Consider the following 25,866-nt stretch of genomic DNA (forward strand, 5'->3'; position numbering starts at 1 on the left):
TTAGAGTGAGGAAGTGAGGAAAGGGAAGAGATGGTACGAGGACTTGGACCAAAGACGTGAGCGTTGAATTTCAGGAGATCAAGATGAAAATGAAGATGAAGAGGGAGGAGTGGAGTCAAAATTACAGCTTCGTATAATAACAGAACCTAGCCCGGTAATTTGAGCCACCCGTTGAAACGCCACAATAGGGGAGCATCGCGTGCGTATTTGACCTGAGTCATGGCGACGTCGACTACGCACGCTGCGGTGCATGGACGGAGAGAGCGTTATTAAGCAGCAATTGTATCCCTCGTTTAGCATACGTAGGAATATGAGTTGTGTTGTCGAATTCTGTTGTACCTGAGTTCATTATATATGATATGATACTCAAGTTTTATTCTATTGGGTTCAAAATAACCAAACCAATGCAAGTCCATTGCGACAATTAGGTGGCAATGCACATTGTGACCAACTTAATCTTCTATGAAAGAAGAAAACACATTGAGATAAATTGTCATTTTGTTTGAGAAAAATTACAAGCTGGTGTCATATCCATGCAATTGTTTCTTTAAAAAAAAATCATCATACAGATATTTTCACAAAGACTATTGCAGCAAGACATCTCTCTACCACTTGCTCCAAGCAAGGAATATTTGATGTGTTAGCACCAGTTTGAAGAGGACCATTAAGAAACATTAATGACATATTTTGTAATTAAGTAGATGAGTAGCACAACTTGTAATTTTGTAGGAGTTGAAGTCCCACTTTTCTTTCACTTGTACTAGGGTTTCTAACCCCCATCTATAAATAAAAAGGGGGAGAGGTTTGTTAAATTCTAGGGTTCCATGCTTAGAATAATTAGGGTTTATGGGATGGAAGGAGGAGAGGAAAGAAGGGAGTTTAGGCATGTGCTGCAAAAAAAGGAAACGGAGAACGTGAGGGACATTGAGCACAAATTTTGTGCCCTCTCCCTTAGTTTGATATTTATAATTCTAGGGTAACAACCCTAACACATGAATACAAAGAAAAAAAAAAGAACATAAAATCTATCATAATTTTAACTCATGTCACTCACTCACTTAATTACAATAAATGTCACTTATACTACTTCAACACTCCTCCTCAAACTGGTGCAAAAACATCAAATATCCCCAACTTGGTACATGTAGCTCAGAGAGGTTTGCATAAATAAATTTTGTGAAAATATCTGTTAATTGGTTCTTGGAAGGAACATATTGCGTGGATATAATGCCTATTTGCAATTTTTCTCGAACAAAATGACTATCAATTTCAATGTGCTTTGTTCTTTTATGAAAAACTGGATTGGTTGTAATGTGAATGGTTGCCTGGTCTTCAACAAAACATTTTCTCTATCTACTCTAGTCGACAATAGTCCAGTCGAAAGGGTTTGTTTTCTAGCATTGTTTGTTGTCCTAAGCTCCCTTGTCCAATCGGATAGTACTGCAAGGCCGGTTAGATGATGTGCATTCTAGGATGAGTTGCATAGTTTCTTTTTGTATGAGCCATCTGAATGGATCTTGGCTGGTCTAATGGATATGTTATAAAAAAATTTCTTTGGGGTTTTTTCTGCTACAAGGAACTTAATACATCTCATTATTAATTTAAGTGTTTGTTATCATCTAAATCATCTCAATGAGGATCTTGAGAGCAATATATTTAACTTCCATATTAAATTGGAATCTACATGTCATAAATACACTATGCTCTTTACTTTAAAATTTGTGCTTTCATGCATGATTCATTGCTGAACACAATCACTTCAAAATTAATTTTATTCAACAAATTATATTGGGGCTTGAAGTAATTGTTTTCTTCCACATGAAGTATCTTATAAGAGCTACATTCATAAAAAAAAATTTAGTTTATCGGAAAAGAGATTTTACTTTGAGAATTTAATAAGTTATTATCATAAATTTAAAGGGCACATAGGAAGGTTGTATCTTTGTTTGAGTTTGTATTGAGAAATAAGTGTACTTAAGAGGCAATATATGAGCTATAAGTGTATGCAAACTTGCATTCTATTTAATCAAGTATTTTATAGGCAAAATCAAACCTCTCAATTATTTTCTCATGAAGTGTAATATTTTAGGGCTTTCATCCATGAAGTTTCATAAATAACCAAGCCAAGGAAGAAGATAAGTAAGAGAGAGAAGAAAGAAGAAGGAAAGAGAAGAAGAGAGACATGATTTAAAGAGGAGAAGAATGAGGGCTTTGAGAGACAATTTGAGGAATGGAGTCTCCCTCAAATGAGGATGAGCTCCCCATCTTCCCTTAGTTATAAAGCAAAAGAATTACAATAAAAATAATAGCATGTTCCTTCTTAGGGTAATACAAAGCTCAAAAAGTATAAAAGTAAAGTGACATTTTTATATTACTTTTCTATCTTTTAACACTTTCCTTCAAGTTGGTGCATCAACATAAAAATCAGCCAGCTTGAAACAAACTATTTAGAGAGGCAACTACGATTGTTTTGGTAAAAACATGTGCAAGTTGATTCTTGGAAGGTAGGTAACGCATGCTAAATATTTTAGCTAGTAACTTCTCCGAAATAAAGTGACAATCAATCTCTATGTATTTGGTTTTCTCATGGAAACTACATTAGTTTCTATGTGAATAATTGTTTGATTATTACAAAGCAACATAGGGGTTATCACAAAAACAAACCAAGTTTTATCAACAAGGATTTCAGTCATAACATTTCACTTACTGAATGAGTCATGACCCGATATTTTGCCTCTCTACTTCACTATATCACCACATTTTGTTTCTTGTTGAGTAAAGTTACAAGGTTACCACCAACCATTGCAGAACAGCCTAAGGTGGACTTTCTATGATCAAGAGAGATATGTTTATGGCATTTGTATAATAGCCCTTGACCTAGATTTTCTTTTAGATAAAGAAAAATCGTCTCTAAAACTTGCGAATGAAAATGATGAGGTTCGTGAATTAACTAACTAATAACATTTACATCAAAAGAAATATTAGGCCTAGTAACCGTGAGAAAGATTTGTTTACAAACCAATCGTTGAAATTTTCATACACCTACATCATTGTCGAATTCACAATAGAGCTTCACATTTGGTTCTATAGTAGTATCAAGTGGTCTACATTCAAGTATGTTTGTTTCTTCTAGCAAGCCCAAAATATACTTCCTTTGAGACAAAAATATGCTATGTTGAAACTAAAACACCTCAATCCCAAAAAAGTACTTGAAGAGGTCGAAGTCTTTTATTTGAAATACCTTGCACAATACTTCTCATAATTGTCTGTCACTATAATATCATCAACCTAAACTACCATGAGAGTGTTGAGGGCTCAATAGCACACCAAGTCACCCAAAGGAGGAGGCAATGACTCACTGAGTTTATTACTTTTAAATTTCATATTTTATATTGCTTTAAGTATAATTTTTCATTAATTATGTAATGAGCAAGGATGCAGGGGCAAAATTGTCATTTTTGCCCTAAAACACTTATGATGTCAAACCCTATTTAGAGGGTAGAGAAATAGAGAAAAGGCAAGTATTGAATTAGGTTAAACAGGGTTTGGAGTTCTCCTTGATGTGCTCTAGGGTTGGGAGGTCTCCTTGACGGGCTCCAGGTATGGTTCTCTTGATTTGAGTTTTATTTCTTCTCTCTTTGAATTCTGCTTTGCATTGAGATTATCCAAGATAAAGGGAGAGGGTCTTGGGTACTGTTTTACGAGTTCAAGGAGAGGCTTTAGCCTCTTCCACGTTTACAACAACAAGAGGAAAAATTTTTCCTTCAATCCGAGCAAGAAAAGGGAAGTCTTGAGTCCCTAATTGAGTAGCACCTCTAAAAGAGGCAGCTTTAGCCTCTAACTAAGTAAGGGAGGGTTAGGAAGTCCTAATCTATCCTCAGTGGGCAGTAGTAACCTTTCTAGAGGGTCCCTCGCCTCTTAAACGTGAGCAGCAAAAGGGGTTTAACCCTTTCTAGCCGAGAACAACAAGAGATGTATTTTATTTACGTAGAAGACTAAGAAAAGGAAACTCCTTTTCAATCCTACCGAGAACAAGTAAGGAAGTGAGGTTTTTTTCTTCATTACAGAGACCAAGAACCCTAATACAGTGCTGGATTCACAATTACCTTGCCGAGTTACTAGATCCACGGCTAGGGACCATAACAACTTGGTATCAGAGCAGAGTAACAAGGTGGAGAATAACATTAATGATTTAAAGGAGTTGGTGCGCGGAGTTCAGCAATCACAAGCATAGACTGACACAAAAATTGCTGAAATGATGGAGTAGATAGTACAAATTCTAAATATGAATATTCATATTGAGAGATTTTCTGGGATGATGGGAAGTACGACGATTGGAAGGAACTCAATTTCAGAACAAAGAGGAGAGGACAATTCACACAACAGAGGGGGAGATCAGTTTGCTGGAAGCACTAGTTTTCCATGCCAGATTGGAAACTTCAACTAGGGAGGAGGCACCGTACCAAGGTATACAAGACTTGATTTTCTTACTTTTAATGGGTTAGAAGACCCTTTGATTTGGTTACATAGGTGCAAAAAAATTTTTATCCATCAAAGAACTGCAGCTAATCATATGGTAGGGTTGGCTGCATTCCGCTTGCTTGGGGAAGCACAACTTTGGTTTCATCAAGTTGAGTCGGATAGATTAGTGTTGGATTGGGAAGAGTTTAAAGAATTATGTACTATATGATTCAGTCCTCCAACCCACAGCAACCCCTGGAGATTTGGTGTTGTTACGATAAACTGGTCCAGTGGAGCTCTATCAAAATCAATTCCAGGAAAAATTGGCAAGAGCTAGCTGGATGGTTCGCATATACCAGCAGGTCAATTTATTTACAACGGGTCTTAATGAATCATTACGGTTAGAGGTGGAGCTATATGCACCTGTTGACTTAGCTCGAGCAATGAATGTAGCTCGCGCACTAGAACTTCGACAAAAAATTCAAAACAGGAGGCCAGCTTGGCAAGGGGGGCGGAACACTTCCACTAGCTGGCAAGGGAGGCGCAACAATAATACTCAACTAGCTTCTCTGGCAGGGCAACAAGTCAGAAATTATCGCAGTATTAATCCTACAGCAGATACACGACCCAACAACCCACCTGTCCAGTATATTCGAAAATTAAATAGTGGGGAGATGGCGGAGTGCAGAGCAAAAAACTTATGTTACAATTGTAATGAGACATACAGGGCAGGCCATCAGTGTAAACGATTTTTCTAGTTAGAGGTCAATGAAATCACAGAAGATATCACTGAACCACTACAGATTGATACTACTGAGGAGGATCCACCGAAAATCTCTCTGCATGTCATTATAGGACAGAAATCCACCAAAACGATGCAAGTCCGCACTCGAGTGCTGGACCAGGACCTTGTCAGCCTTGTGGATTCGGGAAGTACACATAATTTTCTCAGTTGGACACCTTCAACTGCAGATACTTCCACACTCAACAACAACTATTTCAATTGCCAATGGAGAAAAAGTTCCTAGCTTTGGCATCAGCAAAAAATTTAAGTTCTCAATCGGTATGACTTTCTTTCATTCTGAATTTTTTGTCATACCTCTAGCTGGGTTCGATATGGGTTTGAGTATTAAATGGCTGCAAACACTTGGCTCTATTTTATAGGATTTTACTGTTTTATCTATGAGTTTTGCAATAGGCGAACAACAAGTATTATTACAGGGCAGTCATGTGGACCAACCCCATCATATTCATACGATTCACTCACAGGACAATCCGGACAGCAATCTAGATAATCTCCTGGATGATTTCTCGGACTTGTTCCAAGCCCTTGGGGCTACCTCCCATCAGATATGTTTAAAACAGGGATCAAAAGTGGTGGTTGTTCGACCTTATTGGTACCCACATATCCAGAAAGATGAAATTGAACGACAGTGCCAAACAATGCTACATCAAGGCCTTATCCGCAACAGTCGTTCCCCATTCTCATCACCAGTCCTCCTCGTAAAAAAACATGATGGTACATGGCGTTTCTGTGTTGATTATTGGGAATTGAATACCCAAACTGTGAAAGATAAGTTCCCTATTCCGATGGTGGAGGAGCTTTTAGATGAATTACACGGTTCTCATATATTCACCAAGTTGGACATGTGCTGGGGATATCAACAAGTTTGTATGTACCTAGACGACATCAAGAAAACAGTTTTTCGCACTCATCATGGCCACTTTGAATTTATGGTTATGCCATTTGTGTTATCCAATACCCCATCCACATTCCAGGCATTAATGAACGAGGTATTCTGCAACTATCTTTGTAAATTTGTACTTGTTTTCTTTGATGACATACTCATTTACAGCCAATCTAGACATCAACATTTAGAGCATTTACGATTGGTATTTGAATTGTCGCATGCCCATCAATTATACGTAAAGAAATTGAAATACTCATTTGCATCATCACATGTGATCTATCTCAGCCATATTATTTCACATGATGGAGTCACAGTGGATTCCGAGAAAATTCAGGCTATTGCAGATTGGCCGCAATCTATGAATACCTCGGCTTTGTGAAGGTTTTTGGGATTGGCAGGTTATTACAGGAAATTTATCAGAAACTATGGACCGATTGTTGCACCATTGACAAACCTCCTCAAGAAAAAATTCTTTATTTGGAATGAGCAGGCTACTCAGTCCTTTTCAGATATCAAATTAGCTCTTGCATCCACACCAGTTCTGCAACTTCCCAATTTTGAAGAATTATTTGAGGTCGAGTGTGACGCATCAGGTGGGGGCATTGGGGCCGTTCTACAACAACACTTTCACCTTATTGCATATTTCAGCCGCCAACTAACAGTACGACATCACAAATTGCCAGCATATGAACGGGAGTTAATCGGGTTGGCCAAAGCTATGCAACATTGGCGGCCGTATTTATGGAGTCGTGCATTTCTTATTCGGACTGATCATTACAACCTCAAATATTTCCTGGAGCAGTGCCTCAAGAATTCTCCTCAACAACACTGGATAAGTAAATTACTGAGATTCGACTTTACGATGGAATACCGCGCCAACAGATTAAACAAGGTGGCCGATGACTTGTCCCGATGTTTGGAGACCCCGCCACTTCTATATGCTATCCGCCAGCCTCATTTTCTTCTTTTAGACTTGGTGAAGGAGGAAAATGCCAACAATCCGGTTCTTCTCGATCTACTCAAGAAAATCACAGAGGGGGCCATGGACTCTAGATGGACCATTCAAAACTCTCTTGTTTATTATCGCTCACGCTTATATATCCTACACAATTCAGATTTGGTTTCAACCATCATTTCAGCATACCATGACAGTACTCATGAAGGCATCCAAAAAACCTTGCATCACATTCGAGCAGATTTCTATTGGCAAGGTATGAAGACCTCTATTGCAGCATATGTAACATCTTGTCAAGTTTGTCAACGTAACAAGGCCAAACACTTAAGTCCAGTAGGTCTCCGACAACCTTGGACACTTCCTACACAGATATGGGCCGATATTGACTTCGTCGAAGGTTTTCCACTATCTTCTGGCAAGTCGATATTATTTGTGGTGATGGATCGATTCTCCAAATATGCTCACTTCATACCCATGGTTCAGCCATATACAACATCCAGTGGCACATATATTTCTTGAGCATATTGTTCGTTTACATAGTATTCCATAATCGATTGTCAGTGATTGGAATACGGTTTTTACTAGCACTTTTTGGCGTGAACTGTTTCATCTCTGCGACACCAAGTTGAAGTTCTCATAATCATGTCATCCTCAAACAGACAGACAAGCAGAGGTCATTAACCACACTGTGAAAATGTATCTTTGACGTCTTGTAGGCGATCGTCCTAAAACCTGGGTGCAATGGCTACCGTGGGCAAAATATTGTTACAACACATCCTTCCACACAATTTTACAATCTACTCCCTTTAGTGTTCTCTGTGGCAGAGATCCGCCTCGGCTTCTATCGTATACTTGGGGCTCCACCCTCGTGGACTCTATCGATCACGCACTTATGGAATGGGACCAGGTGCTACAGAATATTTCGGATCGCCTCCTCAAAGCACAGGTTTGTATAAAGGACTTCTACAACAAGGGACACCGGGATATCAAATACAAGGAAGGTGACTATGTCTGGTTACGACTCTATCCGTACCGTCAACACTCACAAGCGGGCTAACAACGTCATAAACTCTCCCCAAAATGCTTTGGGCCTTTCATTATTATTCGATGTATTGGGCTAGTAGCCTATCATTTGCAACTTCCCACAATGGCTAAATTGCATGATGTGTTCCATGTTTCATTACTTAAACCCTTTAAGGGTCCACCTCCGTCGGCAATTCCGTCTCTTCCTTTGGTGGACAATGGACAAGTTATTCTTACTCCAACGACGATATTGCGGGCCCATCAGATTGATGACCAATGAGAGATTCTTGTATAGTGGAAGGACACCGAAAAAGAAGGTGCGACATGGGAGCAGGCTGCCAACTTCCAACACGTCTGCCCCTCTTACGAGCTTTAAGACAAACTCTTTCTCCATGGGGGGGGGTGTTGATGTTGAGGGCTCAATTGTACACCGAGTCACCCCAAGGAGGAGGCAATGACTCACTGAGTTTATTACTTTTAAATTTCATAGTTTATATTGCTTTAAGTATAATTTTTCATTAATTATGTAATGAGTAAGTATGCAGGGGCATAATTGTCAATTTTAGCCCTAAAACACTTATGACGTCAACCCTATTTAGAGGGTAGAGAAATAGAGAAAAGGCAAGTATTGAATTAGGTTAAACAGGGTTTGGAGTTCTCCTTGACGAGCTCTAGGGTTGGGAGGTTTTCTTAATGAGCTTCAGGTATGGTTCTCTTGATTTGAGTTTTATTTCTTCTCTCTTTGAATTCTGCTTTGCATTGAGATTATCTAAGATAAAGGGAGAGCGTCTTAAGTATTGTTTTCCGAGTTCAAGGAGGGGCTTTAGCCTCTTCCACGTTTACAGTAGCAAGAGGGAAGAATTTTCCTTCAATCCGAGCAAGAAAAGGGAAGTCTTGAGTCCCTCATCGAGCAACACCTCTAAAAGAGGCAGCTTTAGCTTCTAACCGAGTAAGAGAGGGTTAGGAAGTCGTAATCTATCCTCACTGGGCAGCAACAACCTTTCTAGAGGGTCCCTACCCTCTTAGATGTGAGCAGCAAAAGGGGTTTAGCCCTTTCTGGCCGAGAAAAGCAAGATAAGTATTTTATTTACGTAGAAGACTAAGAAAAGGAAACTCCTTTTCAATCCTACCGAGAACAGGTAAGGAAATGAGGTTCTTTTCTTTATTACCGAGACCAAGAACCCTAACACAATGCTGGATTCACAATTACCTCGCCGAGTTACTAAATCAATGGCTATGGACCATAACAGAGAGTTACTCCCCTATTGGTATGTTTAACAAATATTGAATGTTCCACGTCATATTTTTGAAAAGAAACAAATAACCACTTTACTAAAATTTTCAAACCACACACGAGGAGATTGTATTAGGCCATAAATGAGGACATTTTTAATTGACATACCTTCTCCTCACCAACCACAAATTTGGGTGATTGAGACACAAACTTCCTCACGTAGAAGTCACCATTGAGAAAGGCACCATTGACATCTAGTTAATGAATTTCCCAATTAAAATTGACAATAATAATAATCCCACATATTGTATTAAGTGGCCACCAATGAGAAAGTCTCTTGACAATCAATTTGATAAGACTGTGTAACCTTTAGTGGCTAACTTGGCTTTGCAATGTGGCATCCCGAGTTGTGTTTCACTGTAAAACTCATCTACATCTCATAGTTTTTTTAGTTCATAGGTGGTAGAAGGGTCAAATCCCTAGTTTGAGTCTCATATATAGTTGCCATATCTGCTTCCTTAATAGTTCTCCATCGTGAATCCTTTAGAGCTTCATGATCAATCTTACAAATCGACATGAAGGATAAGACTTCTTAAAAAGATCAACAACTTGAAGATAATCCTAAGTCAACATAAAATTTCAAATAGTATGAGATCTTGCAGAAATTGGTATGGACTGCATACAAGAACGGGTAGGTTTGCTAAGAGTAATTGGTCTATCATCATAATGAGAGCCAAAAATAATAGGTAAAGGAGTACTTACCTCAAAGTCAGTAGACTATGTAGGTGATTGATCAACCATTGGAGAGGTTGGCCCAAGGGGTAGTTCAGAGAACGATTTCTTTGTTGGTTATGATGCAAGTTGGTCCTATGGCACAATCAATCAAGACATGCCAGAAGAAAAACTAAGACCCAGAGGAGAGTTATCAACACTAGAATAAGATAGATGATGCTCAAAGAAAATGACATCACCATAGATGTATATGTAATGAGAACCTTTTTGGTTTTAAGAATATTCAAGAAAATGCATTTTAATGCTCTTAGATCAAGTTTACCTTTCCCAAGAGATAAGGTATGTACAAAATAGACATAACTAAAGACCCATATAGAGAGAGGGAATTGATGGAGAGCATGAATAAGATAAGCAAAGGGAGTTCGAAGTCTAAGAACAATAAAGGCATTTGACTTATAACACCCTTTACTTACCTTTTTCCACGAATGAGATGACATGTAATGAGACCTGATAGGGCCAATAAATTGAGGAACATTCTTGGAAACCAATAAGTGAAGTTTGATGGATAATGCATTTTGCTTGCATAAAGATTGAAATTGATAAAATAAATATTCTTTTTCATAGCTAGAGCAGAAAATCTAGAATTTTTTTCTGAAATTGTGTTTCAATCATGGTACAAAAAGATTCAGAAATAAGGAAAACTTTAGAGCAATCTTTCATTAATTAAAGCCAAGTAAGTATAATCTTTCATAAAAAAACAAAATATCTAGCCTGAATGATATTAGAAATTTGTAATGGGCCAGGGACTACATAAAATGGATTAAGGCTGACTTTCTTAGATCTAGAAGGAAACACATTTATAAGGCTCTTGAGTACTTATCAACAAAGTAAAGGAAAAGCCATGTAATTTAACATAGATATCTGGTATTCGAAAGAAACACACTATTAACAGTTACTTGTTATCTTCTCTCTCGGTGTAACAGCAGATGGATCAGCATCCAGAAGAAACTTTACTGCTTCTCTCATAGAAGGGCGAACTGAAGGCAGCTTGGTGGTACAAAGAACAGCAACCTTCAAGACCTTGGTCATGTCCTCCTCAGCATAAGTGCGAATTCGCTTGTCAAGAACACCAAGAACATCTTTTCGATCATTAATACAAGATGAAACCCAATAGACAATATCTTTTCCTTCTCCATAACCATGTTCTAATGGCCTTCGACCTGTTACTAACTCCAACAAAACAACACCAAAACTGTAGACGTCGCTCTTCTCTGTCACCTTGAGAGAATAGGCAAGTTCTGGTGGAAGAACCGCGCAAAGTTAGCACAGGTTTGACATGAATTGCAACTTACAAATGTATAATATGCTGAGAATAAAATCAATGATATGGTTATGCTAACCACAGAGAACTCACCAGGGGCAATGTAACCATGTGTACCGGCAAAGCAGCTTGAATCAGAAGATGCAGTAGATTCTTCCACAATCTTTGCAATCCCAAAATCAGCAATCTTTGCTTCATAATCCTCATCAAGTAAAATATTGGAAGATTTTATGTCCCTGTGGATAATTGCAGGTGAGCAATCATGGTGAAGATAAGAAAGCCCTTTTGCAGCTCCAACTGCAATTTGGTACCTCCGAACCCAATCCAGCTCTGGTTGCCCACCCTTGATTTCCCGCTGAAGGGCTTGGAACAGATTTCCATTAGTCATGTACTCAAAAACAAGGAAATTTGATGCTCCTTTACTCAGACAAGCATAAAGCTTGAGAATATTTCGATGTCTGATTTTTCCAAGAATCTCCATCTCTGCAGCCAAAACCTTCGTGTCAGTTCCCTTCCATAATTGCTTCACAGCAAATGTGTTACCACTCTTCTTCAAAGCTAGACGATATACTCTCCCTGTACTTCCACTCCCGATCAAGTTCTCCTCTTCCAAGTTACTCATATCCTCAACATCAAACTCCGTCTGGTGGAAAGATTCAAGTGTCCAGTTTGGGTCTTTTTCTGGATCATGTCCGTGATTGTTTTCTTTAAGAGATTCATCAAGCATGAAGCTGCGGTAGCTCACGAAAATCAATCCAGCCAGAACAAAAACCATCACTAGGGAAAAGATGCAGACAAGAACCACTTTACTTTGCATGCTTTTCTTCTGTTCCTGGCTTGTGTTGCAAAGTCTCATATCAGAATATCTTGGGCTCCCAAATTTTGTGTCCTCACAAAGTCCATTATTCTCATAAAAAGCTTGTTCTCCTCCTATCATCAAAAGTTGAGGAGGAACTCTTCCGGAGAACTGGTTAGCAGAGAAATCTATGAAGCTTAACTTCAGCATCTGTAAATCATCAGGAATTGAACCTGAAAGCATGTTTTTAGACAGATTCAAAGAGTTCAAAGAATTCAACAGAGACAGCTTTTCAGGAATATGACCACTCAGAGAATTCTCAGCTAGATTCAGGTCTACTAATTTAGAGCATTCACTGAGTTCAGGTGGTATTGGCCCACTTAATGAATTTTGGTCTAAATGCAAAGATGATAACTGGTTAAGGTTTCCAATTTCAGAAGGTATTTTGCCAGTGAAAGAATTGTTGCTGGCCATAAGTTTCTGTAGCTGCAAGACTTTGCCTAGTTCAACAGGAAGCTCACCAGAAAATTCATTGTTTTGCAAGAGCAGTGTATTCAAGCTTGCTGAAATCTCAATCTCTGAAGTTATGCCCCCAACAAAACGGTTATCTGAAAAATCTACAATTTTGGCTTTAGGTAGACCCCAGACTCCATCTGGAATCCTCCCAAATAATTCGTTTTGGCTGATCCTTAGCCTCTCCAGTGACTTGCAATTAGCATAAGCGTTGGGCAATTCACCTGAGAAATCGTTATCCAATGCAAGCAAGAACTGCAATTTGTTGCCTTCACATAAAAACTTCGGAAAACCACCTGAAAACTGATTCTCAGATATGTCTATACTTCCAAGAGGCGAGAATCTGCCAAAATTCTCAGGAAATTCTCCAGAAAATTGGTTCTTGTAAATAGAAAATGCCACAAGATTCTGCAGTTCCCCAAATCCTTTTGGAAACTCTCCTGTAAAATAGTTTTCATACAACTGAAAAACAACCAAATGTTTCAAGTTGCCTAACTGAGGAGGCAATGTCCCTGTCATTTGGTTCTTGGAAATATCAAACTCACGCAAAAGTGTGAGGTTTTCAAACTCTGGAGGTATTTCTCCAGTGAAATTGTTTGAATAGAGTTCAATCTTCACAAGATTCCGTAAAGTTGTAATGGCTTTCGGAAAAATTCCTGAGAGCTTGTTTGTAGAAAAATCTAGTGTCTGAAGAGAACTTAACTGGAAGATCGAGTCAGGAATCTCTCCTCTGAAATTACAGTCCGCCAGATAAATCAGAGTTAAGTTTTTCAACTTCCCAATATTCTCTGGAACCTCTCCCTCATTGAAGGGATTTCCTGCAAGGCCCAGTGAAGTCAAGCCAGATAATTCTCCAACCCATCTTGGGAACTCGCCTGAGAAGTAATTCTGAGACAAGTCAAGCACCTCCAAGTTTATCAAAGCTGATAAATCTGGAATTTCTCCTGCAAAACTGTTATCTGAGAGATCAAGCTCTCGAAGACTAGTAGCATTCATTAATGCATGAGGCAGATTGCCTGAAATGGAATTAGATGTAAGTACAAGCCTAGTGAGCCCAGGGAGGTAAAAAATAAAAGGAGACAGCTCCCCAGAGAGGGACTTTCCCACAAGGGAGATCTCAGTCACTTGATCTGAAGCTGGATCACAAGATACACCAGAGAAGTTGCATGGAGAATTATAATCTCCCCAGTTGTCTAAGGCACTGGATGGGTCTTTTAACTGTTTTTTGAGTTGGAGGAGGACATGCTTCTCTACTACAAGAGACTCTGAAAGCAGGACAAGGCCAAATACAAATAAGGTCGTCAACAGAGTCAGAGATAGTTGTGTGTTCGCCATTAAGGAAGAAGTATCAATTAGGATATGACTGATTGGTCTTGGTGGCACTTGGTAAAGCATAGCATTGTCAGAGGTTCAACAGTGACCTGTAAGATAAGCATAAGGAAACTGTCAGTAGCTGCTTTCTCACTAAAAACAGATGATGAACCATTAAAGGACAAATTCCTAAGTATTTTCTGACAGGTCCATTTCACATAACAACCGTGTGACACATAACAGAACAAACAGCAAGTTGTATTTGGCTACAGAATCCCAACCTGAAATTTTTTTCTTTTGTTTTATCAGAACCTACACCAACCTGATTCCCAGACTATAACAGTCATCAGCTTCCTGTGAGTATTAACTGGGCCTGTCATGACAAGCCCATGAGGTCAAGATCTCACTTGTTTTCTGTAGTAAAAGTTGAACAGCTGGCTAGTTGGCATTGGAAATCAATAAGTGGCCCAAAAGCACCTAAAATTCTGTGCTCAGCTATCATGTAACATAATGCAACAATTTGGGCCAGATTCTAGCCAATAATAGATAAATACAACAAGAAAACCTAGAAATCAGAAAATACATGGACAGGCGATATGCCCTACATCCTTCTTAGGTCAAGAATTTGCTCAGAATTCTCCTCAATCCTCCTGATCCAATACCCTTCGGAGCAACTGCCAGGAGAGAACCTTCCACGTCAACCCTCCCCCCAAAAAAATAAAAAATAAAATAAAATAATAATCGAGCAAATGAACAACTGTAGTCGGATCTTGGACCTCCGACAATTTTTTACCATCCTCTACAGTATCCAGGACACGCTTAGTCTACAAGTCAAGCGTACGGGAGGAGAGGTAGCCGGTAAACAACTCCGTTACTCGTAAAAAATCCGAATCAGTGCCCGCTTGCCGCCGCTTTCCGGCTCGAGTGAAGAAGAGTCAACCAGAATTCAAAAAATGAAAAGCACACTCTCTTAAATCGCTTCTGACTTCTGACCGAACCGTTCCGTTTGGCTAAGAAAGTGAATGAAAGAAACCATGAATCAATACCTCTCCTAGTTCCCGTTTTCCAAATTTTATTACTATTTTTTTTTTTTTTTTTTGAAAAGAAGAATGGGGTTGAAATCCTCGAAAATAGATTTTGCCATTTTTTAATACCCGTAACGCATCCAAAATCCCTCGAAGGAAAATATCGAGTTTTAACTCTATCAGTAGATTTAATATGGAAACCAGTAACAAATCAATCAAGATATGCTGGAGAATTGACGAAGGGAGTTAATATTCCTCAAAAAAGATTTCCTGGATAAATTTCGTGGCTTTTTTGAACGATTTTTTAGGTGTTTGCTCTTCACTGTTTACAGCTTGTCAGGAAAATTTCAAACTTCAATTGCCATCTTTGATTAGAAATCGGAATAGAAAAATAAAAAAAAATACACTACTATACATTTGGAAATTCTTTTAAAAAGAAGAAAGTTATGGATTTTCAAAAACCAAACGCCATGCCATGAGATACGAACAAAAACAGAGGAAAGACAGCACCGACAAGGAACTAGAGAAAAAATTCAGCCTTTATTAGATTAAACTAGATTATTAAATTAAACTATAATTATAACAAAAAAGATGAATCAATGCAGACGATTTCTTACCCGGAGAGTATCCCGTCTGTCGATGATTTGATCTGTTAGCAGTCGAAAGTAGAGCTCCAAAATGGTTCTATTCAATAACAATGCCTTGTCATAGCGCAAAGCATCAAATACCTTCCGCTGCTACTAGAGCCTCATTCAGGATCAATCGATTCTTTGTCGCCCGAGAAATTTGAATAAACAAAAGATCTAGGACATGAGCTCGAGGAAACACGCTAGCCTCTTCTGCACATTAAGAATCCACACAAGCAGAACCGGTTCTCGTCGAAATCGCCACTGTATTCAGCCAACGTAGGAGCAAAAGAAAGCACAGCGCAAGCCTTTCCCAACGAGATCGAAGCCGGAACGGTCACTCGTCATAACGGACGGAAATCGAAGCAGTTACATTGGAGAAGTGAAGGGAGAGCGAAGCAGCGGGGGGGCAAATAACGCGACGTGGGTAGAGAGAACGAGAGGGAAGCGGTAGCATTTTGCTTCAGTCTTCAGATACTGTAAGAAGACATGTTTGCCCAAGTGAGGGAGGGGCTCAATTATTGTTATCGTCAAGATGAGTTGACCGCATTATCACTAATAAGACAATCTTCTAGAAACTTTTGAAGGGTATTTTCGTCAGTGTAAAATAATGACGTCAACCAGCTGTTCACACGAGGCAACAAAATAAGTATTATTTTTCTGAAAATTTCCTCTTCTGACAAAAAAATTAAACACGGAAAGAAAACAAATTGACGGGATATGACGATTCAGAAAACGAATTGTTTATTAAAAGCATTCATGGCCTTTCACTCAACTTGAAACCCGTTGTCTCATTTGTGATCAATAATTGAATTACTTTTATACCTGGTGTCCCACCGCGCAAATCACATTTGATCATCAATGGTTAATAATAAAGTCTGCAAGCTTTTGAAAGCTTAAAGACGGTCTAAAGATCATGTGAGAAGAAGGTCCAAGAGCTGGTTTAATGTTTCTTACAAAGGTACTGGAAGGATCGGTTTTGAGGAAAAGTACTTGTTAATTACCTTTTTTCTTCTGTGTGTTTGAAAAGCAGCCTTTCATGTCTGTCCTGACTCTTGAGTAAAGTGGGATCAAATTAATAAGCTTTCGGCAATCCTCCTCTGCCGTCTGCATCATCTTCTAAAAGAATGATTTGATGAGGATACTGAGTTTCCGTGGAACATTGATGTCACTCCACATTGCTTTATTCAGAGAAAAAACTGGATTCAATCCAATCATTCCTCAGTTTAGGCAGCACGGTAAATGCCTAATTTCACTGTTGCCCTATGAAATTTATCCTAGTTTTAAGATTGAGAATAGAAGAAGAAAAAGGAGCGATGAGGTGAGATCCAGATCCAGATTTTTTATCCATTGCAGAGCAGAAAATGAAAGCTGGAAGATGCACTTTACTCGTACTCCCCTTCAGAATTCTGGCCGGAAGTAGTCCTCTCTTATGTTTCAAAACTTGGATGTCTACATCACGAGGGGACACGTGCACAACTTCCAGGTATGGCTTTCAAGTGTCCCGTGAATGCAATATGGTCGGTCGGGTCGGTCGGGCTTATCTTTACAAGCATCTCCATCAACACATATGGCTACAATTGTAGCCCACCACTGCAATTGGGATTGGTTGGCTGTCATTAATCGCTATAGAGGGGGGGTTGAACTAGACTAGGCAGTTTACTTAGGTTCATATACATCCTAAACATTATGTAAACTCTATAGGTGACTCTAATAGATGAAGAGGACCGACACATTATTAGACAAGTGTTGGAATCATATATGTTTCTATTATTTTAATGGTGATGAATTGAATACATCGAAAATGTATTATTATGATTTTATTTGTGTAATTAGACACTATTCTTAATCAAACAATTTAGTGATCTCTGAAATTGAAGATTCGATATGCCAAGCAGACGCTCAAACTAAAAGTGGAAGATTTATTTATGTGAATAAGACAACTGAAGTGGAAGACCCTGTTGATTTCTAAGGACAAAATATAAACACAAGAGATCTTAAAGGAAGGAGAGAAGAGAATAACTATAACTCTTGGAAGAGAAGAGAAAATAAACCAAGGGAGAGAAGGAAAAGGAGAATAGAGAGAAGTCTATGGACGAATTTGAGTCAGGCTTGAATGCTCTATCCCATGCCTTGAAACTATATTTATAGTTGTGTGGAGGTGTTTACAATAACTAAAATGCCCTTAAGGTTATATGTTTCAAAAAGAAAAAGACATAAGATGACATACACTAGCTTACATAATTACAATTCTTTGTCATCTCTATGAAAAATTTTCTTAGTTACTAGTCATACCACCCCTACACATGTGAGTGTCTTTTAACACTCACCCTCAAACTGGTGTTTGTAACTCCACTTTGAAAATAATCTTGGTTAAGAAACTTGCATGCTTGAAAAAAAATTCCGATCTTGTGTGGCTTGAGAAGAAATTTTGGTTGCCTAACTTTGATTTATCTTCTTCTTGTTCACATCTTGCTTGTAGTCTTCATCTTGTTCTTATCTGGCTTCCCCCTTACTTGGATATTCTAGTCATATAAAATTTGATTACCATAACATGTGAAATTCTTCATTATTGGTTACCACTTTCTTGTACTTTTTCTTCTACTTTCCCCTCTCAAGTTGAGGATTTTTTTGTTATTTACCAAGAGACCCAACCTACACATCATAATGGTGAGAGAAGAAAAATCACTCCTAGTTGTATGACAAAACTCCATATACCAATTAAAACAAATTGAAGTAGGAATTAAGAGTGTGAATAACAATATAGTAACTCTCATACTTCAAATGGAAGGAGACACACAATGAAGTTCTTCATTCTTCCCATTAAGAAGGAGACATTTTTAGACCAATAAATAGATAAAAAGTGACCAAGTTTGACTCAAGAGGTAGATAAAAAAATAATTCCTCTATTAACATGATAATTAAGGAAACTTAAACAAATTCCAATAAGAAAGTTTTGAGATGAAACATAATAATAGAAACTTTCTAAAAAATAAAGTTTTTAAATAAAGCAATTACTTTTTAACACAACTTAACCAATTTATAAAAAAAATATTCAAGAGATAACTCTGGAATAAGGAGATTTAGTACACTTATTTGAAATCAAGAATTAGGAAACAAAAATTTCTAAATAAAAAATTTTAGACTTTATAAAATAGGAAACTAAACTCATAATAGGAAAAACTTCTCTTAAGGAAACTAATGTAACATGAGATCAAACCAAAGAAAATTTTAAGGAAGGAAAGATACTCAAGGTGGTAAAATCTTGACTAGATTTTGAAAATAAATAGGAAACTCAACCAACATTAGCAAGTCAAAAAGTGAAACAAAAAATTCGGCTTAAGTTCAGATCTTCGCATGCAATAAGATACCAACATGACCTTTGATTATTTCAATGTGGATATCTCTCTCTAAAAAGTTCAGATTGAGAAAATGTTTATTGGGATAGAATGTAGACTCACATATATTTCTTTTGAAATATAATTCTCAATATAAATCATCAGTAATTTTGGTACAAACCGTTCAAGAAGTTGAACCTTATTGCTTCTACATGAAACTTTTCTATCGCTTGACCTTTATTGTTTTAGATGTCAATTTCTCTTTCTAGAAAAATCTGATTTCAACGATTATTTTTTAGTTCGAAACTAGAATCAAATATCTTTCTAATGATATATATAATTTTATATAGGAAAGACACGGTGAGAGAGTAAAACATCTAATGAAAAAAGGAATTTGGAAAAAAAGTACTTAAAGGAAAAACGAGAAGCTCTTTTTTTTTCCTTTTCTTCTTCTTCTTCTTCTTCCTCACTTTCTTCTCCATCTTCTTCTCCTTTTCCATCTCACATATTTGTCCACTCTGATACCATGTTGATTTTTGGGGACAAGATATAAACACAAGAGATCTCAAGGGAATGAGAGAAGAGAAGAACTCTAGCTCATAGAAGAGAGAAGAGAAGAAACCAAGGGAGAACAAAAGAAGTGAATGACAAATTTGAGCCAAGAGGAAGAGGATTGAATGCTCTACCCCATGACTTGAGGCTATATTTATAGTTTTGTGAAGGTGTTTATAATGATTACAATGCCTTTAGGGCTACATGTTTCAAAAGGAAAAAAGACATGAGAGGACATACACCAACTTGTATAATTACAATTCTTTGTTATCTTTATGAAAGTTCTCCTAATCTACTAGTCTTGCCATCCCTACACACATGGGTGTCTTTTAACAAGCCCTTAAGAATTGTAAAGGGTCATTTTAATGTAAAACTTTTATTTTTTTCACTTAAAATTCTATTTTGCTTATTCTCTAAAGTGTGAATAAACTACTCAAGTGGATGAGGACATGAGCAAGAATCAAAAAAATCATTTTGAAACAATAAAAAAAAAATTTCAAAAAGAAAAAAAAAATTAAAAGAGATAGTATCCAAAATGTAAGAATTGTTGATTTTTCTTTTGACTTTCCCTAGAATTTATCAAGTCAATGAAGTTTAGTTGACTAGATGATGTATCAAGTAACTAGATATAGTCGATCAAAACCATCAAGGGAAGCTTTTTTTAAGTTGTTTATTGGGTATATCAAATTAATTTTATGTTGAATGGAGTCGACTTAATCCTCATGTTAGGCTCAAGAACCTCATTAAGCTAGTATCGATAATAACAAACACTTCAACTATTAATAATGTGTATTTAGTATACCTTGATAGTACAAAAAACTCCAAATAAAATTTCTAACAGCATAACCATTCAATCGACCAAGGGCCGTCCATATGAACTATGGAAAAAGGGAACAAACAACTCGGGCCAGAAAATAATCTATCCAAATACCGTAGCAGCACCCATTCGTTTGAACAAGAGAGAGAGCTTTTTGGAAGCAACCGTCTAGGGCACTTCTCAAATGACCAAATTGAATATTCAAAACAACAAGCAAGGTAGGCCACTCAGTCCAAATGGTATGGAGTCAACCGTCTAAACAATGAAGAGAGAAAGTTCGGCCAGATTACAAATTCTAAAAATATAGCAACTTATTTATCTCAAAATAAATATATTTTATGAACTCAAATTATACCTAGTTTTTGTCAATGTTTGAAGTGTTTTCATAAGACTAAGAATGGTGATGTCATCTCTCATAATTTGTCCTAGCTAGATTTTTCTATCATTATTTCCCAACTAGAGTGAGAGAAGTATAAGATACTAATGGTAGTATTAGTGGGGTCTAGTGTTAGTGAAGCTTGTTAGATTTTACGATTTCATACTTGAGAAGTTTAGGGTTAATGACGAAAAGAGGTAAGGTGAAGTAGAAGAGATAAAAAGAAAAGAATAAGAGAGAGGAGAGATACTCATGTGAGAGGAAGGAGAGACTTAGACAACAAGAGAGGAGCTTGAGTATGAGCGTAAACCCTCTAGAGTTCTTATTTATAAAGTTAAGTAGAAACCCTAATACATGATAAAGATAAAAAAATATTAATAATCTTTAATAATTACAAGAAATGTGATTAGTGCTTCTTTAACTCTCCCCGTCGAGTTGGTAAAAAAACATAAAAAAATTTCAAGTTTTGAACAAGTAGAAAGAAGTTGACCAACTGCTATGGTTGAAGATATCTGCTAGCTGATTTATGGTGGGAGTGTATTGCACGAATATAACACCAGGTTGTAGTTTCTCTCAAACAAAATGGAAATCAATTTTGATATGTTTTATTTTCATGGAAAACTAGATTGGTTATGATATGAATAGTTGTCTAGTTGTTAAAATGTAATTGAATGGGTTTGGTTATTGGAAAACCAAGTTTTGTTATCATACTTAAGCCACAATAATTCGCTTAATGCATGTGATATAACCCTATGTTCTGCCTTAACATGTGATTTAGCCACAACAATTTGTTTTCTTCTTCTCAAAGTGACCAAGTTTCCTTCTATTGCAGTGCAATAACCTGAAGTAGACTTTCTATCATTTCGTGAACTAGCTAAATTTGTATCTACAGAACCTTTAATAGATCAACGAAATGATTTTTACAGGTGAACGGGTTAAATGGATACGAAACCCAATTAATCAAGCGGCCACTATTTTACATATTATGTTCACACAGTATTGTATGGTGATGTGACGTCTTATTAGTTTATCATCTCATGCCCAACAACACCTCATATATCTACCATTCCAAAGTCTAATCGAACCGCCTTAAATTTTACCATTATCAAACCAAAAAAAAAAAAAAATGAGTGGGTTAAACGGTATCCAAATGACACCCACTTTCTAATGATTACAATTAAGTAGATGATCTTTATGAAATCAAATAAATGCAAAAATCAGAAAAAATGTGTATTAAATATAACAAAGAAAAGGTAAAAATTGTATTGAGTGTGACATACAAAAGGTGTTTTAAGCTTCTACAACGGCCTCCATAGATTTAACATTTTGACAATTGCTATAATCTACAATCTACCAATAAAATTTTCCGACTATTGTACATATCGCTCATTAGATAACCCTTGTGGAATGAATAAACTCTTGTAAACAACAAAGGATGGTCCAAAATCAACGTATAATACCACCTCACTAAATTGGCCTTTGTTCATTCTAAAATATTTCACCATGTAACCCTCGGAATTAAACTCTTTTTTAGCTTACAATTATTTGTAATCTAACCAAATGCAATACAATGAAATTAACACTTACCTAGAAAGAATTGTTGTATGTATATTCTAAGATTTGTTAATTAAAGCAAAACTCCAAAAAGAATTTAAATTGGAAAGGAAAAGGTAATAACCTTCTTCAAGAATTCATAATTCAGATCAAATAAAAAAGTCAGATTAAGATATTAGGAAAAATGTTGCTACCCCTAAATTTGGTCTTAACAGAGGAGGGAAAATCAGTGAAATTACATGCTTTGAAGTTTGAACACTTCTTTCATTTTTTGAAATATATTACATGCCTTAACGTGGACAACCTCTTTCCATAAGAATGTAAACATTGTACCCCGCTAGGGCATTTCAACGAGTCTGAAGCATGAAGAAAAAAACTGCCTCAACCCACCACCTCTTCCAGGCACTTGGGCAACGCGTCCTACCATTACTACAGCTATATCGACTTTTCACCATTATCTCTTGGAAAAAACTTCGTTTAATTACAGGTTTAGCTGCCTTTTCTAAGAAATACTAAATTTTGATAGTGACTAAGATGTCAAAACCATTTCTCAGATGTATACCTGCATAGAAAACTCACCAGGCTAACATCTTAAAAACACAAAAATTATTTCAGTGTTAAGGAGAAGAAAATTCCCGACCCTAAGCACTGCAATCGACGATGAGGGTCGGGGGGTGGGGACAGGGGACCACCACCCCACCCCCACCGGCTGAAAGAGGATAGGTGGGCTCCACCCTCTCTGAAATTTCCAAACAGCAGGAGGACAGACAACTCCTTCATCCACCAACGAAAGAGGGAGGGGGCAGCAGTCCCTCTCTTCTCTATAAATCAGGGTTCTAATTTAAAGAAAGCGAGCACCCCCTCCCCAAGGCAGTGTGGGGGAAGCCATCCTTGCGCCCTCCTATCAATGGAAGGGAGGGCAGAAGCAACCACCACTGGTCGAAGGAGGGGAGAGGTAGGCTCCACCTCCCCTCCGCAATTTCCAAACAGCAGGAAAGTCGACCAACGAAAGAGCAGGAGGGTGGACCACTCCTCCATCCACCAATGAAAGAGGGACGGAGCAGCGATTAAGGAAGAGCTCCCGCCATCACTGCCATGCAGCGATAACCCCTCCCATGCTGCTCCTACACGTAAATGATTGCAAATCAAGTTACTCAGTTTGCTTGTTTGACTAGCAAACTTGACCAGGTTAGCTATGATTTTTTCTTTCACCGGATCTTACAAACCTATAATCCAAACGAAGGACCAGGAACAGGTCCGGTAGAACCCGATTCAACTGGACGGTTCAGTCCGGGCATTATAATATTGTTCAATATCATATTCTGCAATAATAGCCTGGGCTGGTATCCCAAAACCGCTTACTCTGCATCTCTTGCGTCTTAATTAGGAGAGTTTTCAGAGCAAGGGTTGAGCTATGCGGCTGGTTTAAGCATGTAAAATGCAGGATATTGAAACAAGAAACTTGTTTTGCCACCCCTAGGGGGACAGATTTGCTAATTACAAATACTTCAAGAAAATATAAGCTGCATACCTTAAGCGTTCCAGTTAAATAGACCAAAGAACCTTCAAAATATCAAACCAAGTTAAATAAAACGAAAATCTTTGTCAATTATGGACTCACTTTGCTTGTCACCAAGCTTGGTTATAAAATACATCGTTGTTCTTACACAGACCAAAATGGTAAGATTTCAAACTTGATACATGTCACAGATTAAGAAAAGGTTATGTTCGATGAATCGCAGCCAATATGTTACATGTCAAAACTGTGGTTAAATCGGTTGATATGGCCCGAAGGAAATTAATGTATGTCATCAGAAAGACAGATCAGACTTTATCCATTAGACAAACGGCAGTACATACAGAAAAGTAAAAATTTCATTGCATGATTGCTACAGAAGTTCACTGAACAGCTAATACAAAGACATACTGCACATGTTCAGTAGTTACAAGGCTTGTTTACTCCTGGAAGTAGTACCATAACACATCATGGGACAAGCTGGAAGGGGTAGTGAAAAACCTTAACCTTCTTGAAGATCATTGATTTGTATGCTTTCCCAAGCATGATTAGGTTTCCTCTGTATGTATTGGCGAAGAAAAATCCGTGACATGAAAATTAGTTCAAATCATAACTTTGCCCATAGAAGTCATGGAGAACCTGTCACCCCGGGGAACAGCTCTGATATTTTGTTGAATACATCCATTACCTGGGAAAAGCATATAACAAGTCAAAAGAATGAAAGTTTGAACACATGGCTGAGAAACTCAAACAAAGCAATTGGTAGATATGTGCATACAAGTTTCAAGAACACGTAACCTATGATAAGGCAATAAAGAAAGTTTTACATCAGTGTCGTGTATCACCACTGTCTATTCCAGATAAAGGTAGTCAAGAGTGAGACCGGAGTGTTTGTAGCCATGTAGTACATAATATGGCTAATTAAAGTGAGACTAAAAGCTGGGCAGAAAATCATGACCACAACAATTCAAAAATAATTAAACGGATCAAAATTAATACAATGGATGAAAATGTAACAAGTAAATTAAGCAGCTTCTTTTTGGCATGTTATCCTGTACAGAGGTATCAGATGCTTCAGAATCACACAAATAGCGCTACATTCAGTGGAATAATAGTTGAGTACAAGATGACAATCACGCAGGTAGCCCAACGTCAATTATACATCAAGGTCAATAGAGGATACAGAAAGTGCTTTGGGTTTTCACCTCTTTATCATTTTGATACTTTGCTATACTCAGAGGGTTCTGCGAACACTGCATAAAGCCATAACTGTCAAAACCATAAAAAGAAAAAAAGAAAAAAACTTATTAGCAGAGAGCATGTTAATAGACATACATCCATGATAGCAGCTTGAACTTTGGGGTTTTGAAAGGCCATAGCAACTTCAGGATTTGCCATTATTTTTGAAATCACTTCTTCAGGAGTGAGCCCAATTTGGTCTGCAAAATTGATAGTTAAACAACAGATATATAACTTTATAAAAGAATTTGATGTTATATACTAAGAACACAGTATAATTTTCAGCTAACGGTCATAAAATCAATCATTTTCTTTAAAAATGATGAGGAAATCAAACCATACTTACTGTTGGAAGATATAGTGGACTGCTATTTTATATGGGAAAATCCTATGCACCATTTGCAGCAAACTAGGAGTTTACAATGCCCCCCCGCCCCCCCGGCTTGAGGGGGAGTGTTGGAAGATGGGCCCAAGCCTACACGTCCAAGTGTGTGGATGATGGGCTCAAGCCCATAGACCAAGGAGAAAGCCCACACAGTGGTGGCATTATGGTAAATAAAGAGTCATCTCATAAAGATGGCACTGATGTAATTAGCTTATGATTTATGTCTCTTATTCAATTTTACTAAGGTGAAGGGTATTCTTATAATATTAGTACTTTTGATATCTATAAATACAACTTAAGGGGGAGGGTTTGAAAAAGTCCATTACCCTAAAAAAAAATATCCAGTGTGCGAGGAGGCGTCCTTATCTGTGACTATAGAGTTGGCCCAAGTAGGTTTACCA

The 25,866-nt window shown here is 37.6% G+C and overlaps 2 protein-coding genes across 3 annotated transcripts in view; both read right to left on the minus strand.

Annotated features, from left to right (window-relative positions):
- Window positions 1–9,745: 9,745 nt before the first annotated feature.
- On the minus strand, window positions 9,746–16,146 carry LOC137949609 (receptor protein-tyrosine kinase CEPR2-like). Of its 2 annotated transcripts, XM_068795705.1 has the most exons (5): window positions 15,680–16,146; window positions 11,511–14,147; window positions 11,053–11,394; window positions 10,127–10,231; window positions 9,746–9,985 (listed from the first exon to the last, which is right to left on the minus strand). In XM_068795705.1, the coding sequence occupies exons 2-4, from the start codon at window positions 14,119–14,121 to the stop codon at window positions 10,191–10,193; spliced, it is 2,994 nt and encodes a 997-aa protein (XP_068651806.1). In that variant the 5' UTR covers window positions 14,122–14,147; window positions 15,680–16,146; the 3' UTR covers window positions 9,746–9,985; window positions 10,127–10,190. The 2 variants fall into 2 exon arrangements, with proteins under 2 accessions (XP_068651806.1, XP_068651807.1); XM_068795706.1 differs by lacking the exons at window positions 9,746–9,985; window positions 10,127–10,231 and having other exon boundaries at window positions 10,789–11,394; window positions 15,680–16,145.
- Window positions 16,147–23,914: 7,768 nt separating this feature from the next.
- Window positions 23,915–25,866, minus strand: part of LOC137950013 (protein TIC 40, chloroplastic-like) — a 36,967-nt gene continuing 35,015 nt past the window's right edge. Inside the window, exons 12-14 of the mRNA XM_068796347.1 lie at window positions 25,177–25,280; window positions 25,047–25,094; window positions 23,915–24,529 (exon numbers count right to left, since the gene is read on the minus strand). Of these exons, the coding sequence (XP_068652448.1) occupies window positions 24,470–24,529; window positions 25,047–25,094; window positions 25,177–25,280 (212 nt within the window). The 3' untranslated portion in view covers window positions 23,915–24,469. The remainder of the gene's footprint in view (window positions 24,530–25,046; window positions 25,095–25,176; window positions 25,281–25,866) is intronic.

This window comes from Aristolochia californica, unplaced genomic scaffold, assembly GCF_029961685.1.
Source record: "Aristolochia californica isolate CCGP_79_NKW_82.1479 unplaced genomic scaffold, dmAriCali1.0.hap1 SCAF_14, whole genome shotgun sequence".
Taxonomy (NCBI): domain Eukaryota; kingdom Viridiplantae; phylum Streptophyta; class Magnoliopsida; order Piperales; family Aristolochiaceae; genus Aristolochia; species Aristolochia californica.